This window comes from Falco cherrug, chromosome 7, assembly GCF_023634085.1.
Source record: "Falco cherrug isolate bFalChe1 chromosome 7, bFalChe1.pri, whole genome shotgun sequence".
Classification (NCBI taxonomy): Eukaryota; Metazoa; Chordata; class Aves; order Falconiformes; family Falconidae; genus Falco; species Falco cherrug.
Genome location: NC_073703.1, coordinates 15,135,349 through 15,153,132, shown reverse-complemented (window position 1 = coordinate 15,153,132; position 17,784 = coordinate 15,135,349). Strand labels below are relative to the sequence as shown.

General features: G+C 44.7%; 1 protein-coding gene across 4 annotated transcripts in view; it reads right to left on the bottom strand.

Moving 5' to 3' along the window:
• The window catches only part of FBN1 (fibrillin 1), a 157,604-nt gene extending 141,469 nt beyond the window's left edge, over window positions 1-16,135 (bottom strand). For 2 of the 4 annotated variants that reach the window (XM_055716548.1, XM_055716551.1), the window contains exons 1-4: window positions 15,802-15,947; window positions 15,338-15,609; window positions 1,496-1,578; window positions 491-589 (exon numbers count right to left, since the gene is read on the bottom strand). In XM_055716548.1, the coding sequence (XP_055572523.1) occupies window positions 491-589; window positions 1,496-1,578; window positions 15,338-15,507 (352 nt within the window). In that variant the 5' untranslated portion in view covers window positions 15,508-15,609; window positions 15,802-15,947. Of the gene's footprint in view, window positions 1-490; window positions 590-1,495; window positions 1,579-15,337; window positions 15,610-15,801; window positions 15,954-16,049 lie in introns of those variants that run through there. The other 2 variants (XM_055716550.1, XM_055716552.1) reach the window with 2 other exon arrangements.
• Between the last annotated feature and the right edge of the window lie 1,649 nt (window positions 16,136-17,784).

Below are 17,784 nucleotides of genomic sequence, written 5' to 3'. Positions count from 1 at the left end.
CTTGCAAGGAAATGCTATAATACTTGTAGGCCTATGTATGTAAAATACAGCATAGCGTCTGGCTTAGCAACCCCCAGAACGAGAGCAGAATTACAAAGCAAGCCAAATTCAGCCAGCTGTCAACAGTCATCTCCCTGTCGTTACAACTTTTTTTCTGTATATATGTGCATGTCTAGCGCTGAATACAGGTAAGGTATTTTCCAGAAATCAAGGAAGACCAGAATTAGTGTTACAGCCTGGCAAATTAATATAGCTTCCAATAAAACTAATTTGGTTTTAATTTGGCAAAACAAGAGTGTCACCAGTAGCTAGTCTCTGGGTAATTCTTCAGTTTCATCATAGGAGGCTATGCTTTCTTTCCTATGGTAAAAGTATGTCTGGTGACTCAGACATTATTTGTCTTAAATATTGACCACTGAACTATCTTACATATCTTAGTAGCTTCACAGACTCAAAAGAGCAGTATCAAAGACACAGAAGAAATACTTACTTGATTTTGAACCACAGGAGGGGGCTATCTGACCATTTGGGCATGTGCACATGTTTGGTCTAGAGCAAAATCCATCCCCACAGGAATGTCTGCAGATTGCTATAAAGAAAACATAAATGCCTTTAAAATGTGTTTCAAAAACCCCAAATACACAAAGAACACCTGATAGAAAATATGCACTCAGTACCGTAACATAAATATCTACAAACTCATTAACTTGCAAACAACAGATTCCAAAACAGTTCTTCCTGTTCACCTACAGCACTATAGGAGACAGACCTTCACAGCCTTTTATGAAAAGGTCTGGGAACATGCCACAGGCCACACTAGATAAAGGGAGATTTCCTTGGAAAAGTGAAACTGTGGTCCACTGGACTGCTCTTGGAGGAAGGATGGCACTGAGGCAGCATTACAACGCTCCCTTTATTTCTGCACCAGACACACAAAAGCATAGTAACTCCCACTTGACAGCACACTGCCTGCTATCTCTGGAGGCAGTCTTACCAGTCTTAGCCACAGTGCCTTTAACAAATATTTCTGGTAAACTGCACCATTACACGTGAGCATGCATACAGCACTATGATGTATGTATATACATATTTATATCCCTAACACAGATATTACAGGGATATGGTCCAAACAAGCAGAGAAAATGCACTTGCTGGCCCAATGCTGTTGCCTCCTTCCATTTACCTAAATAGATTAACATATTCCACAGCTACTTGCTCCTGAGTCCACACACACCCTGGATCCCTTTCCCACAGACTTAAACAGAACATGTGGATGAGATTAATCCTTTGTTAAATACTGGTATCACATCACTGTATTGTAGCCCACAAAACTTGGTATATTAGCTTAATATATTTAAAATGGTAAAGAAATGACGTGCAGCTGCTATTGAAATTGTATAGAAACACATTTCAGTTCTGGTATACAATTAAAAATACCCTGACATAGAGGGACGAAGATAAACCTCAGTCATAACACATAACCGCATTAACTTACGGACTATGCATTGGTTTCCACCAGGTAAAGTTTTCCATCCAGGGCAACAGTAAGCATTGTAACGTGATCCACACACATTTGGTCTGGAAAAAAAAAAGGACAAATTCTTCTTTTTACTCAGAAACATGTTTTAAAAGTAGAGGCATAAAGAGGGAAAAAGTAAATCACTACAATATACATTTCAATAATTAAATCTAGAAGTGTTGTATGTTTTTAGCAGAACTAGATGCCTTTGGATGTTGGTTTTTTTACGTAACATACACTTTTACAAATCGAAGATTACATTATAAACACAAATCAAATCAGTAACATCTGAGCAACAGGAACAGAATGGGTAAACCTTGTCTCATGTCATCCCATATCTAGAAAAGGAGCATACAGGAATATTGAGCTAATCTCCCATTTAAATACAAAATGAGGGATCACATCCATCACCGTTAGTGAACACAGAGGAAACCTAGTGCTCTTTGAACAGTAATGTTTAAGCTTCAGGCTGCTTTCTCTTCTTTACTCTGAAGCACTTTTACTGTTCCCTGTTTTGTCCATGAGCAAAACTATGTCTATATGTATGTACAAGTGAAACATCAACCATGACATCAGCCAAATAAATGAGCCACAATATGCCGATGCTACATTAGCACAAATTACTTTCCAAAAAAATCAAGGATGTGGGTGCATGTAGAGAGACGGGGTCCTGTGAAATGAATACGAAGGGCCTACTGCCCTTCTTAAATGATGGATCCATAGGAGTTTTTCTTTTCAACCCATTCCTCTCATTCATATTTACCCTTTCAAATAAATATATCACTAGAGTTTACTATTGAAAACTGACATGATGTGACACTACTCCTGTCATGATTTTATTGGTAAAAAATATGAAAGTTGAAATGGTTCTATGCCCCTCACAGATAACAGATCTTTTTTTAATCTATCTTGTCCTATTTAATACATCTATCTATGCAAGTAAAGCTAGTAAGAATAGCTTTAGAAATGGGAAAATCTACCTCCTTTTATTGTATGTTTAAGAAATCTATCAGAGCAAAATTTTACAGTCTTTATTAATATTGTGAACAATTACTCAATAGATTAATGCAACTAAAGCCAGCTATAAAATTCCTAGAATCTGCTTTATTAAAATGCCATATACAGATTAGAGACAGATTTAAAGTGTTTATTGTTTTAGGAAAGATTTTCTATTATTATTTTGTCCTTGGTCTTTCAGAAAGTTCTTCATCCCTAGTATTGCAATGTCTAAGTAAACAACAGTTACCTCATATGGTGAGGCAACTTAAGACAAACAATCTTGATATATACAAACATTTATTTATGCTCATTTCCTAACTAACAGGACTTTTATACTATATTTATTTAGGGATCTGCACTGTTAATGCAGTTTCAAGTATTCTGATTACACTAACTTCAGTGACATCTAGTCTTTTCCTTACGCGCTTGGCCAGAAACGACTGAAGTCAAAGCAGACACTGCCATTACCCTCCACTGGTTCTGGATAATACAAAGTGGTAACCGAGGTGAACGTGAGCAACACAACTGGACTTGTTGCAGGGCCCTTTCTCCTTCCTGCAAACTGGTGTTACAGACTCAAAGTCTTATTCATATAATTCCAATGTATTCAGTTTTAGTAATGTCAGCTACTTCCCTGCAGGGCTATAACCATGTAACTTTCCTAGAGTTCCCTGTTCATCAATGCCAAATGTTGCTCCACAATCATCTGCCAAGTAAGACTGGCAAGCAGACAAGTAAGATTGCTTTTCACCTTCTCCAGTCACAAGAAATAACGGAACTTATTAAGACAGACAGAATGAGTTTGTTGCTACCTGTTAAAACCTACAGGCATAAACCACCCGTTTCCGATCCAGGTTGGTAAGAATCTATAAATGGCTGACCATAAAGTGATGTTTAGGTACTCTGTCAAATTTCAGTCTCAGCAAGTACATGGCTTTGGGGACCATCTGGTCCGAGTTAAGAGTCAGAAGCAGATTTCTGTGCCACGGGGAAACCCGATTTTTAAAATCTATTTCCAAAATGGGGCTCTGAAAACCTAGATGAGCCAGCATCCAATGAAGTCAGAGACCCGGGGAGCCTCGAAGCTGTCCACCGGGTAGGCTAGGCTGTACATCCAAGAAGCTCCAACTCGGATGCAGCATGCTTAGCTTCGTAAAAAAAAAAAAAAAAAAGTCATCAAATTGTACTTCCATGGAACACTTTGAGCCTGACAAGTGCATTTTCCAGTGGAACACTTTTTCCTCAGAAAGCTGCTGTCTAGCTTATAAAAGAAACCTATATTAAGGTCTGAATGTTACTTCTTTGAGAGGGAGGGAGTGTCCTTTACTTCTGCCTATTTGTAAAATGTCTTTTAAAAGAATTCATTTTGAAGGTTACATTCATTGATATTTATGAGGTGATCAGACACTATGGCATTAAATCCTGAAAAATAAATAAATAAAAGTATTCAAGGGAATAACAATCTACCTCATGTAAAATCACGAAAACCATCAATCAAATTGTAAAGGGTCAACCATGGTACTTAAACAGCTACCCACTGTTGTGTTTAATAGAGCATATTTTCCTGCTGATATTATAGGCTATGAATACTAAAGAAGCATTTTATATTGTTATAAAACTGTTTTCCTGAACAGCACTACAAGCAAAGTTTGGTTATAAAATGTGATTTGTGACGGTAAAATAAGCACAAATGCATCTATACAGCCCAAGCCACCTGCAGTGCCCACAGCACCTTCCTTTCACTCCAAAGCCCAGAGGGAGACGGCACCTCAGGGACAAAGCTGTTCCCATTGCAATTTAAAAAAGACAAGTCTTTCACTTTTAGAGTCACTTACAAACTCGTAAAGTATAAAAGGATTTCTGTAATGGTATGGTGCTGAGAGGCAGTATGACTGATGCCCAAAGTTTCATCAAAGACGTCCAAAACAAACAAGTAATTATGTCTCAGATTAATGATATTTAAGTACAAATTCAATAGCAAAATGAGTTGAATAATTATCAAAAGACATTAGCCATCAACTAGAAAAGTCTTAGAACAGCAGAGAGAAAAAAAGTTCATCTGGAAATTCTGATGACTAATGCTTGAGAATGACAGGTCTGGCTGACAGCATCTGCAAGCACCAAACTAGAAGATACTCTTCTTCAGGAACAGCCTCGGGGAACCTGCACCACCATGACAAAGTAAAGCTTTGTGTGTCCTTTCCACCCGTGTGGGGATGGACCCCGGGCAGGACTGCAGCATCGGCTCCTTCAGACGGGCACACCAGGTCCTGTGGCTGCAGCACAGCCTCTGCCCATCATGCATTCTCTAATTAATGATCTCCCTTCTCCATAGGGCAACACTGACATTGTCCCATCAAAAGAACCAACTGGGTCCATCCCTTCCTTGCTACTCCAGCTCTCAACGCCCCGGCTCAGCAAGGATGAATGGTTGCCTGGCTCTCCTAAATTCACGATCAGCCAGCAACTGGGGGTGGATTTGTGGAGCAGGCACACAAATGTAAAATGATGGGAAGCAAATCATGCTAAGCTTGGCAGTGCCTCCTTATCAGGCACAACCGGGCAGTGAGAGCACGCCAGAGCCGGAGAAGCAAGGGAAGTGTTCAAAAGCCCTGTGTGAAGCTGGCAGCAGGGAATGCCACCCAGCCTAGGCACGGCAGGGGCATCGTGGCTGTCCTCTCCAGGGCCCTGGCAGAGACACAGTTGGAGCCCTGTGCTGCAGCCTGCCCGGGGGGGTGTGCTAATTCTGTACATCCCCGCTCTGCCCTGCCTGTGACCTCTTGAGGAAATTACAGCCCTCTCTCAAAGAAAGTGTTGCCCATCTGCAGCTCCCACGGGAGGAAGAGTTTCTGGCATTGCTGGCAGCAAGGCTTCAGGCGGAAATTTTGTCAGCGGCACTGCCATGCACCAAGCCACCCTGGTGTGACCCAGTCTGAACCAAACCCAAAGCGTGGGTCTCATATTAGACAGAGGCCAGATAAAGTGGGCAGAGAGCAACTGAAAGAGTAAGAGACAGCTGAATACCAATCACAACTGAGGTGAGCTGCAGGGATACTGGGAAGGGTTTCCAATCGCTCCTTCAGCTCACTTTTCCTCTCCCTAGGAAAACACACAGGGTTTCTTCCTTGCAAGAAAATGTTTAATGAAGGACCTTTATTAATTGTTTGGCTGAAGGCGTATGTTTAACATAACGTAGGGACCCAACTCTCTGTCACAAGAGATACAATTTAAAGCAAATCATCAGCCAATGGTTACTTTTTGAGAAACCTTTGCCTATTTTTCTTCTTTGGTGAGTAATGCTGGTACCTGCTAAAACTGTACCTAGAATTAATTGCTAATCGTTTCCACATAGAATCGGAGCGGTGCTTCCATGCTTGCACTGGGAGTCAAAATGAATGACAAACTGCACCTGAAAAACGGTATGCTGGTCTTCAGAATGCAGTTGTCTAAGTCTGATAGAACCAATGCACTAAGAAGTAGTAGCTAAGGCTCCACAATGTGAAGAATAGCTTTTACTAGTAATTTTCCAGAGACACACAATCAGATCTATACCTTCTGCTGTAAAACAGCTTTATGTACCTTCCCAAATTTCTCAGCACCTCAGAGTAAATGCTAAAAGCATGGAGTGGCCCAGCTCTGCTGACTCTGCTGGAGCTTTACTCGGCTTTCCCACTGAATCTAGAATTTCCATCCTTTTGAGGTACTCCAAACCTTAGTGGACATGGCCATGAGCAACGCAATTTAAGTTCACCCTGCTCTGGGCAGGGGTTGGACCACACGGCCTTCCAAGGTCCCTCCCCACCTAAATGACAGAAGCCAGGTACTTAGTGCACAACTTAGAGGTCAATACCAAAAGAACCTCCTTTAGCTGCACTGGTGCCTGCCCCCTCCTCCAGGAGGGGTGGATGGACTACAGCAAAAACCATCGACATGGGTCTGCACTTAACATGCATAAGCCTCAACTCCAGCTACCCCAAATACTTTAAACAGGGATTGCTTCTCTGTTGTTCAGCTAAATATTAGAAAACAGGATGTTTTTAGTCACTGTGCCCATTTTTGTCGTTCAGTGAAGGTTACTAAGAGGACTCTTGAAGCTATTTATTTCAGTCATTTACAAGGAAAATCTAGGAAACAATGCTAGACTCCGAAAGCAAACACAAAATTCAGCTTCTATTATCCTATAAAGGATAAGTATGCATTTTTAAGCAAATTATATATTTTTACATACAAAGGATTGCATCTGATATACTCATTTTTATCATGCAATAAGTAAGCCTGGATGTTTGTGCCATGCAGAGAGCCTAATATGATAACTATTTCTCACTCTAACAGTAAGGATACTGCTGTCCCAGAATCCTGGCTCGGTTCAACTAAAAAAATAACATGCTGAGCAGCTCTATGGGTATCCTTGGCTCCAGCCTACGTGCAAGTCAAGAGTTCAAAATGACATGCAAGTTTCCTGCAGCAATACTGAACAGTTCTCTAACCCTAACTTCCATCACACTGTGACAGCTAAATACAGCAATCCAACAACAGCATTTGACATTAAGTGAATTCTTCCACACTTGCTCTGAAAATCTGACAGTGTCTTTTGCAGGGACAGGCTCATCTAACCTGACAGCCAGGCATTGTTCTCATTCATCGCCAGCAACAGACGCATTTCTGGCACATATTCCCTTATTGTTCCACTTGAGAATGACAGTGGGTCCAGTTCGACACCCCATCTACGTGGCTGTACAAACCATGTAAAGTGCAAGTATACCACCAAAAAAACTATCTGCTGGGCCAGACAAGCACAGCTGGTAAACAGGAGGGATCCAGCAGGTAATTTCTAAAAATTAATAAAAAAAAGTGCATTCAGGGGACAAGAAATCATAGGACCTTTCAACCCTGGTAGCACTAAATAGCATCCCACCAGAAACAGATGTAACTGTGGTCTAGGGTAATGCTCAGCTCTCCAGACATCACTTCCAGCAAGAGAACAGGGAGAAACCAGTTTACACCTCCAGCACCACCGACCACACTCAGCATGTACCTGCTAATGGCTATGGATGGAGGCAGGCTTCTAACAGTCTCTGAAGAGAAAGCACACAGCAAGCTCAGCACCTCCGCCAGCCTGCACCGTGCGCTGAGCTGAGCAGCAGTGCAAGGACCGGCATGGGGCATGCTGGCCAGCCGAGCCCCAATGCTAGCCAGCCCTTTGTCGAGGCTTTTCCAGAGTTTGTAGGATGAGCCAGTGCTATCTACCATCCCCACCTTGGAGCAAACATCAGCATTTAGGGAGTCTCATAAACCTGGCATATAGCCACACCTGTCAGTGAACGCCCTTAGGTGTTAAGCAGCGCCACTAACTGGTGTTTTAAATCTTCCAGTAGCCAAAAGGAAAGCACTGTATTTTAGGTGAGTGAGCAGCGTTTCTCTTCTTCCCTTCACAGCACACTACTGTATCCTACCCTCTGCCTCTCTCCTTGCTGGGAGAGTGATACCGTGTTTTCAAAAGGCCAGTTACAGGCATGCCTGCCATAAGGCAACAGGAAAACCCTGTCGACAGGATCCCACTCTGTTTTAGTTCACCTTGCCCCTAGCAGCCACTGGTAATTTACTCTGCATACAGGAAGAGAAAAAGATGAAATATCAGAGGGAAAAACAAAGAAGAAGAAAAGAGACAGGAAAAAAGTGTTCCTGAAAGGAAACAAATTTTAGTTTCAAACATCAGCTGAACATCACTGGATATTCTGATGTCCTCCAGCAAAAAAATGAGAGAGGGAAACTTGAAGAAGAGCATGAAAATGATTAAGACTGTAGACAAAAGAACTGCGGCTTTCATTTGGTATTTCTGAGGCTTTAATGGTCATGAATCATTTCATAAAATGAGAAGTAGAAAGGAAAACAACAGATTCTCCAGCAAGTCAACATTCAAAATATTCTTCCAGATAAAAGCTGGAACTCCTTCATACTTCAGTGAAGATCTATAAGCAAAACCAGAAGGCACAGGTTTTAATTTAACAGGCTACATTTTACCTCCCAATGTACCTTCCAAAGAAGAGCCCAACTTCACTGAACTGTCACAAAAAAAAGCAAATGATTCTTCTCATGCCTCTCTACCTGCACATCAACCTTAGCATGAATGAGGCTGTTCAGCAGGTCTGCAATCCTTTAAAAATAAATAAATCTGAATTGGGAAAGTCAGAACGGACAGGAAAACAACCAAAGGAGACATCCACAAGACAAGACCAATATGCTACAAACATATTTTCCAGCACAGTGCGATGGTTAATCAGAAACACTCCAGGCCACAATTGTTTCATTCTACAAAAATATTTACTGAGTCTGGGGAGTAAGACCAAAGTGACACACATGCATCTATATTGTCTTCATCTTCGGAGTTCAGCAGGGAGATGAAGACAAACAAGATGGAAGGTGATCTTACTGCAAGGTGGAAAAAAACTAACGATTAATTTGTTACTATTTCCCTATGTACACATTTGAAGAATCTCAGCTCCTGAAGTCTTGTTTAAGTAGAGATGGCCTCCTATTAGCCAATGTCTACTACAGTTCTACCAAGAGGAAGTTTTCCTGGTGATACACGTGGCTAAATAGTTTGGGTCTTGCGTTTTGGGTAGTACTGTTCTAATAATCACAGGCTGCTGAGTCCATGAACTTATCTGACAGTGTATGAATTTCATATATAAAACATTCAAGTTTGCAAGACGGAAGATGAACGGCAATGAGAAAGACTGTCCTAGGTGAGCAACGCTGCTAGCAACACACCACAGGAAAGGAAAATAAGCATACAGGAAAACAGAACCTGCAACTTTATTCAATAAGGATCACTGTAAATGAAGCTGACAGATGGATTGGCCCCGCCAAACCCTAACCCAGTGATCCTCCCATTGCTCCCAAACCAACTGAGAGCTGCCCTATGCTTACTTCAGGTCTGCATCCTCAGGCCCAGTATTGCCCCAGAAGTTCTGGCACAACAGCATGAAGTTGCACACGTAGTAGCTTATCCAGTCAACAAGGCAAACAAACCCATAACAGACTTAATCTGGTGAACAGCCTGTGGAACCACCACTGAACACAAAATGTGTCCTCTGCTGGCTAACAACAGGGGAGACTTCTACTTTTATAAACCTTAAGTGGGCTCCTGATTGAAGGAAGTGCAGCTATGGTTAGCATCCCAGCTATGGGCCAGAGGCTTCTTGGGCATCCTCCAAACTATTATCTCTGGAAAGCTGCACTGCAAACTGCAAATTACTGAATCCTGTTGCCACCAGACACACTCTCTACAGATGCTGTACTTCCCCACAACCCTTTAAGCCTCCAGTTTCTAAAGACTGAACACCACCCATCCCCCCTTGATAAAGTTTTATTTAAACACCAACAAATTGAGATCAGAAAGTCTCCAGAAAGGCAACACTGCACAGAAGATTAGATAATTCCATCACAAATCCATGGAAGAAATGTATTACCTAGAATACAAGGGAAGAAACAAAGAGCAATCCATGGCATCTCTTGTTTTCTGAGTAAGAGCTGTAGCATACATCTGTTTCTAACCTGCCAAGCAATTAAGTCATAGCCAAAATCAGCCTTACATAGGAACCCTCAGGATGGAGAGCAGCAAGGCACCTTCCTGTGATGGGACAGAAAGTGGCAAACCCAATGTGAAACTCTACTCGCTCTATACCAAGTAGAAACCCATCACAGGCCAGCTGTAACTTGTTCTGCAGCGTCTGGGTCAGCATAAGAGGCCAACCTGACACAGCTAAGAGCGACGCAGACCAAAATAAATACATAAATAAATAAAACTAAAGAAGTAAATATAAGAGGGGAAGAAAAGAAAATAATTACATCCAATCCTGCCCTCCTGATCTTCAATGTATCACCTTGGCAAAGTGGCGCTTAGTGACAGCAAACCTGCTTCATCTGAGTCCCCCGAGACAATTTTACAGTATTTCCAAAACAATCATGTTCCATACAGTACATCAAGAATGTTGCTATACTGTTTATTGTAGCTTTTTTCCTCTGCTCTATTTGTGACTTACCATCATTGAATGGGGAAGAAGCATTTCTCAAATGTGTTTTAGGGGAGGTGGTGGTCCGATTCAAATTTCAAACAACAGACACATGGCATTTCAAAACCGTTTGTGTGTGGCTACAATATAATACGAGAAAAGATGGCAGAGGGGAAGACTGGCTAAGTATCACACGTGCCCAAGACACTCACTAGTGAAAGGGAGACCACAGCAGTACCCACCAAAGGTTTTAACCATAGGATGGTTGTTCACTGGCATGCCCAAAATTAATTGAATCCTAATTCTGCACTATGAACTATGCAGGCCCAGAAGTCTATCCTCATAAACCAGAACTGGGATTAAGGCCATGCCTTTTAAAGAGATGGTGTCCGAGTGACACCATCACACCAAGATTTAGATGTCTAAGTGGGGAGTACAAGGACCACGTAGGCCTGAAGATCATTTACTTTTTGCCGGTTTTCTTCCAGCTAAAGAATGCTAGCACGCAAGCTCTGCATTGCTACTAGCTCTGGATAAAGCAATCCAGGGCACACTGTTGGTCAGACAGCTTTCCTTAAATGCATTCAAAAATTTCCATATAGTATTTAAACTAGTATATCCCAAAATGTAATTAAAACCTATTGTGGCAGCCAGGGGAAGACATCTATACAATCAGAACTGAAAACAACGTTATTCCCTCTTCAAATATTAGCCCCTCAGCAAGTGTTAATAGCAGCTATCGCCAGCCACAGAATAGATTGGGTACTGGCTTCTTGCTTGGTTCTGTCTGCTCTCCCTGCTCCTCATCCACACACATCCTGCTCCCCAGAGAAAGTCCCACCTACATCATATCGCATCATACAGTCCTACTGGAAGAAGGGAAACATGTACACGAGACACAGCGCCAAGATCTATGAACTCATTTCACTCTAGAACTGGATATCCAAGGATAACGTAATAACAAAATAAAAGTATCACAACGACTGACAAATAAATTCAGAGAGGTGCAGAATCTTAATGCTGCATGTAGTTGCCGAGGGCTTCAGGTTTTACATTAGGATGCACCGGCATAAAAGTTCTTCATCCTCCATACAGGCTTTACTCCGTCATGGCAGAGGCCTGGAAGGAGCTCAGCCATGCCGCCTGGAAGCCAGCTAAGTGCTCTAGCATACCAGGTATTCCAGAAATTTGCAGGTATTTTGAATTAAGATATTTATTCCAAATTACTCGGGCTGCCTCCTGCTCACAGTGACACTGACAAGGTGTGGCACCAGCAGCTGGCCAGAGGTGTGCAGGCCAAAAGTTGTAAGAAAAATGTTTGAGGTTTTTCAGTATAAACCTATATTTACTGGTACAGAAAGTCTGCTTTTCTTCAGCGGACTTTTAGTGGTAAATATTGGTTTAAAACAAAAACCAGAAGCCTTAATTATATAGTTGAATACTAGAATTATGTTATAGATTTATAAGATTTATTTTATTTCAGGGAGCAGTGATGCATAAAAAGGGTCAAACCTAACTGAGTTTACTCAATTAAGTGTATCGGTAAACCTGTGGACTTCATTTGCGATGACCAAAAGAAATTGGTCCAAAAAAACTCAATCCCCTGTTGAACAGCTTTAATCCAAGAGTTTTAGGAATAATTTTTGAGCCAGCTATTCCGTTCTGCAATATTCACTATCATTCAACTTAATAAAAACAAAGAAATTACACCATTTTCACACAAATACATGTAATTAGCATCTTAATTAGAGTCATGTTTAGGGGATCCAGAGGATAAAAGTATATTTAAGTAACAGCTTATTATTTTAACTTGCTGAATCACAAAAGATTCCAAAAAATTTCCATGAATAGAGAATCTAATTGTATTTTGAAATAATTACTGCCTTTATCCTGATTGCTTTCTGATCATTTAGAGGCACCAGCACAAAAACATACATCACCTTAGACCAAAACCAGATAGCATTACAGGGACTTCACCGCTAATGCCTTCATTGCTGCACCAATTTAAACTACATGAGAAGCAAGCTTAAAGTCTTAAAATGGGTGCATAAGAGGCATTTCCACAGAATTTATAATTATTAAAGTTAAAATATACTTCTAGAATCACGTTGTATGTTCAGACAGCTCACTGGCATAAACAATGAGGCAAAGGTCACAAGGACGAAAGCAAACATCTCCTGTGAACAACAGCTTGCAGTAAAAAATGGTAAGTGGGAAAAAACATGAGAATTGAAACAGACCTTAGGCTTCTTCATTTTAAACATACAAGACCATTATTCACACAGAGCCTAAGCTCAACACTTTTAAACGCTAAAAGACTTTCAATAATCATAATCAAACAAACAAAATATCTAGATGTAAAAGGGTTTCTCTAAAAATGTATCCCCATGCTCCTACCATCAGAGCAAAAAGTTCATTGCAAAAAGAAAAAAAAGTCTTAGTCAACTACAATAACATGAAAATAGTTTCCCAGCATCTGTTATGACTTGTATTACAACTCTCAGATTCCCAAATGTATTTGTACTGATGAACACATTTAAAAAATAGTATGTCTTCTTGTAAAACCACATTTTTAGTGTTTTAGTCCTTCAGTAACAATGAATTCTCCTTGTCTAATACATATACGGTTCCTATACATTCAAAATATGTTTTCCATCTGGCTTTCCAAAGAATTAGTTCCAACCTTGTCTGTTAAAATGACAATTCTTTTTATTCATACTGTACAGTACAGTACCACACCTAAGGAAGCGCTCACAATTTCTAAACTGGAAATACCCAGCAGGATTCAGCCAACAATGATCAAGATGACTGTGTGTTAACAATCTCTTCCAAGTAATTTGGGAACTCAACACTCAGCCTCAAATGAGAGTTACAGAAAAAGGTCTAACAAGCAACCCGACCAATGATTTTTGTCTTTACTGTGTCTCAGATCATCTGGCAAATAACTATATCCTTGTCAAGAACTCATTTCCCAAGGGCATTCATTCAGATTAGTAATACTCCAAACAACTGACTAGATATAAAATACCTAAAACTGATATTGCCATTACCTCTACATTTGCAGATTGCTAAGTAGCTAAGTAACTCATAATGTGCAATAAAAGAATCATTGCAAAGTACATAAGATATGGAAGGCTTCCGTTTAACAAAAAACCCCACTCATAAAACTAAATACTCACCCTCACTCATTTTAGATTCCAAAAATAGTTAACACTTGAAGTGTCATCTCTTGATGCACTATTATTACTGTCTAAACAGCAGTTTTAGAGTAACAGTTAACGTTCACCAAGTCCCTCAAGTCAGCACATGTGTGCTAGATGGCATATTCTGTCCCACTGATCAGAAAACGGTGTTTGTCAGTTTGATGTTAACTCAGAGTTCTATCATGAGAAAGCTTATTAAAGCATTCTGAAGAATAAAGGCACCTTCTAAAAAATATTTTTCCTTATCACCTTTCATTGCTCGCAATTAGTTCTACAAACTTGACTATACATCCTCCTAGCCTCCAAGGTTTTGCCACAGGAAGGATCTACTTTGTCCAGCTGTTTCTCTTGTGACAAGGTATAAGGAAATGAAAGAAGAAAGTCTCACCCTACAAAATCAGAGCCTTGAAAAACAATAGCAATAACTTGCATCCATTTTTGCAGCACAGGGACCTAAAATCATAAACCTTTTCCAATCAAGTAAGCATTTAAAAAAGCCAAGAGTGCAAATCTGAATATAAATACATACTATACACTATACAAATTTGAGGCAATTAGCAAGAAACTAAAGCATATTCATCAAGGCCTCTAAGAATAAAGCTGTAATAGCTCCTTTTTGAGGAAACCGGGAAAAGAAAACAGCCTGCATCCCTTACTGAAACATAACTATCTCTATATAATTTTTGCTATGTTTGCCCTCTGCTGAAAAGGTGCACTAGAACACCTGAAAACGGATACCCCTTTTTTTTCTTCCAATATTGCAAGCCTTTCACCTCTACAGTGAACCAAGTTTTCAACAGTGCACACACGCAATGCCTTTCAGCTGACTTAACTGTTTTTCATTGGAAAGGTGTTCCATTAGAACTGGGGAAACAGTTTGCCTGACACAGATTTACCCTTTGAAAACCCACTCTGCTAAGCGTGCACCACGACGATTTTAAACTCCTGTACGCTTAGGTTCACTCATGCTAGCACTAGATAGCTCTGATACCAAAAAATGGTCCCTATTCTTCCCTCCGTCTGTGCCATGCCCAGGTCACAAGGAACCCCAGGCAAGCAAAGCCAGTCCGCTTGAGCACACGAGAAGATGCACATCGCGAAAGGTTTAAGGTGGAGATGAAAGAGGACAGCTAATGAAAAGGGCATGCTGTGGTCTCCGGGCCCCATCGCTATTCTACTTTATGCAAAGCAGAAGTACGGGACGCGGGAGGAATGCGCAAGCCCGCAGTGTGCCTTTATCTACGTCTCTCCTAGAAGCTAAATTAGCAGCCTCCGAGCTGCTGCGGCTCGTCCCCGCGAAGCATCACCCACCCGAGGGCGAGGCGCGGCTACAGCGCGCCGGGGACCGGCACCGCGCCCGCGGGCAGCGGGGGGCCGGCAGGGCGGCCAGGCTCCGCGCCCCGGGATGCTGCGGGCGGCGCCCACCACCCCCCGGCCCCCCCCCGCCCTCGGCAGCGGCAGCCCCCGGGGGGGCTCCCCCACCCCCGCCAGCGCCCACCGCCAAGGGACAATGGATACGGGCGCAGGGATGCCGCCGCCGCCAGACCCGCGCCGGCTCCCGCACCCCGCCGCGGCGCCCCGGGGGCCCGGCCCGCACCTACCCTTTGAGCGCGTCGTGCCCGCCGCCGCCCTGCCCTCGCCTCTTGGCCCGGCTGGCCCGGCTCTCCTTGGCGCTCACCCCCTCGGCGTGCCCGGCGGCGGCGGCGCCCGCCTGGGACGCCCACAGCACGGCAACTCCCAGGGCGATCCCCAGCAGCCGCCCCCGCCACATCGCGTCCCCCGAGCTCCGGGCTGCGAGCGGCCGCCGCCTCCTCTCCGCCGCCGAAGTCCGCCGGTCCCCGCCGCCCTGTCTCCGACCGGCCTCTCCGAGGCGCTGCGAGGAGAGAGAAGGGGAGGGGGGGTGTTAGGGACCGAGGAAAAGCGGGCGCGGCCGCCCCGCGCCCCCCGCCGCCTGCCCCCGCGCCCCGGCGCCGTCGGCCCCCGGCCAGCCCGGCGCTCGCCCGCCCGCGGGAGGCGGCGGCCGCGGGGGATGGCGAGGGGCTGCCCGCAGCCGCGCCGACTCTACCTTCCCTCCAACGGCATCCGCGGGGGCTCCCGCACCGCCGCGGGCAGCCCGCGGCCGCCGCCACCGCTCCCGGAGCCGCTCCGGGGCTGGAAGCGCCCCCCGGGCACGCACCCTCCCCCGGCCGCCCGAGCCGGGCACCGGGCGAGCCGCGGCGGGCGGAGCGCGGTGCCCGGCCGGGCGCGCCGTGGCAGGGAGCCCCGCGCCCAGCCCGCCCGCCCCGGGGGAAGCCCGCTGCGAGGGGCGCGCACCCGCTGGAGCCGCCGCCGCCGCCGGCTGCCGTTCCCGCTGCTGTTCCAGCTGCGGCCGCTGCACCCACCGCTGCTCCAGCTGCGGCTCCAGCTGCCCCCTCCCTCCTCCTCCTCCTCCTCCTTTTTCCCCTCCTCTCTCCCCCCGCTCCTCTTCAAGTATCGCCCGCGCACCACTTTCTCGCGAGAGAGAGGGGACTAAAAATGTCCCCCCACCCCCGAACCGCCACCCGGGGGGCTCCCGGGGCGCTCGGCGGCCACCGCGGCGGGAGGCCCCTGGGCAGCCCCGCGGCGGGTCACCTGCGGCGGGCGGCGGGCGCGGGGCCGCAGGGATGCTCTGCCCCGAGCGGCTGCCCGGGGGCCGCGGGCAGCCTGCGGTCCTGCCCGGTAGGACGGGGCTCTGCCGCCACCCCCGGCGGCGGGGGAAGCCGCGGCCCGGTAGCGCTGCCGCTCCGCGCACCCCCCGGCTCCCCGGCGCACCCCGCGCAGCAGCGCCGGCACCCGAGCGCGTATTGGTGCGGGGCAGCGCAGTAAGTGCGTAACACAGGGCGGGGGGGGACTGAAGGAAGCGGACGCTTGTGCCTCCGTCTAAAAATATGCATATGCCCTAGAGGTGCAGCATTTTGCATCTATGCAGTGGCTTAAGAAAAAGAAATAATGGTATCTGTATCCCTTATAAGGAAAAGCTGCAACGATGTTGGCTTTACCTTGGAGGCTGCTGCAGAATGGATAACGCCCTTTCCAGCAACTAGGATAGCACGAGCTCTTCCGTACATCCTTCTACATCTCTACAGCCACCTCCAGAACAAATGCATCCTTCATCCTTATCAAGGAAAAAAACCCCAACAAAACAAAACAAAAAAAAACAACCCTGCAGTTTTTACTTAGGCTTTTGGGTTGATCTAGAAATCCTGCAGAGCAGCAAACCACTAGCACCCTTTGAAAGGTAGAAAGTTGTAACACTGAAATGATTCAGGGTGGGGGGAGGACAGTTAGTAGTTAAAAATTCAAACCCAGATTATACACTCCAGTGAGTGTCCCACTTCAACATACACAGAAAATACAGAACCAAACAAAGCAAACCTATTACACTAAAAGTAAATTCTTCTTCGTGAGGGCGGCAAGGCGCTGGCCCAGGCTGCCCAGAGCAGCTGTGGATGCCCCATCCCTGGCCGTGCCCAAGGCCAGGCTGGACGGGGCTGGGAGCAACCTGGGCTGGTGGGAGGGGTCCCTGCCCGTGGCGGGGAGGGTGGGGTGGGGTGAAACTAGATGGTCTTTAAGGACCCTTCCAACCCAAACCATTCTGTGATTCTATGATGTTTCCATGATAAGGGGTATTTATGCATTCTGCTGCTCCCCACAAGTATTTTGGCAGAAATACTGGATTTCTTAATTTGCAGGTTTTTTCGGGTTTTGTTAGTTTCAGGCAGGTACTGACGGGGAATGGTTCTGTATTATTGAACTGATGCTGCAAAAGCTCAGCTGCACAATTCCATAAGCAAGCTGCTGACCACTCACCCAGAGCAGCTGCTGAACCGCCCCTGGCCAAAGATAAATACATGGTGTATCACATACCACTAATACTGAATTAGGAAAAAAAGAAGTACCACCTAAGATTTCCTAGCACCAATCTCTGTTTACAGCTGAAATGTAATGGCGACACAAAATGTGATAGATGCTATTTGAAATATATAATTGGAATCAGTTTAGAGTAGTTTTTATATCACGCATATGAATA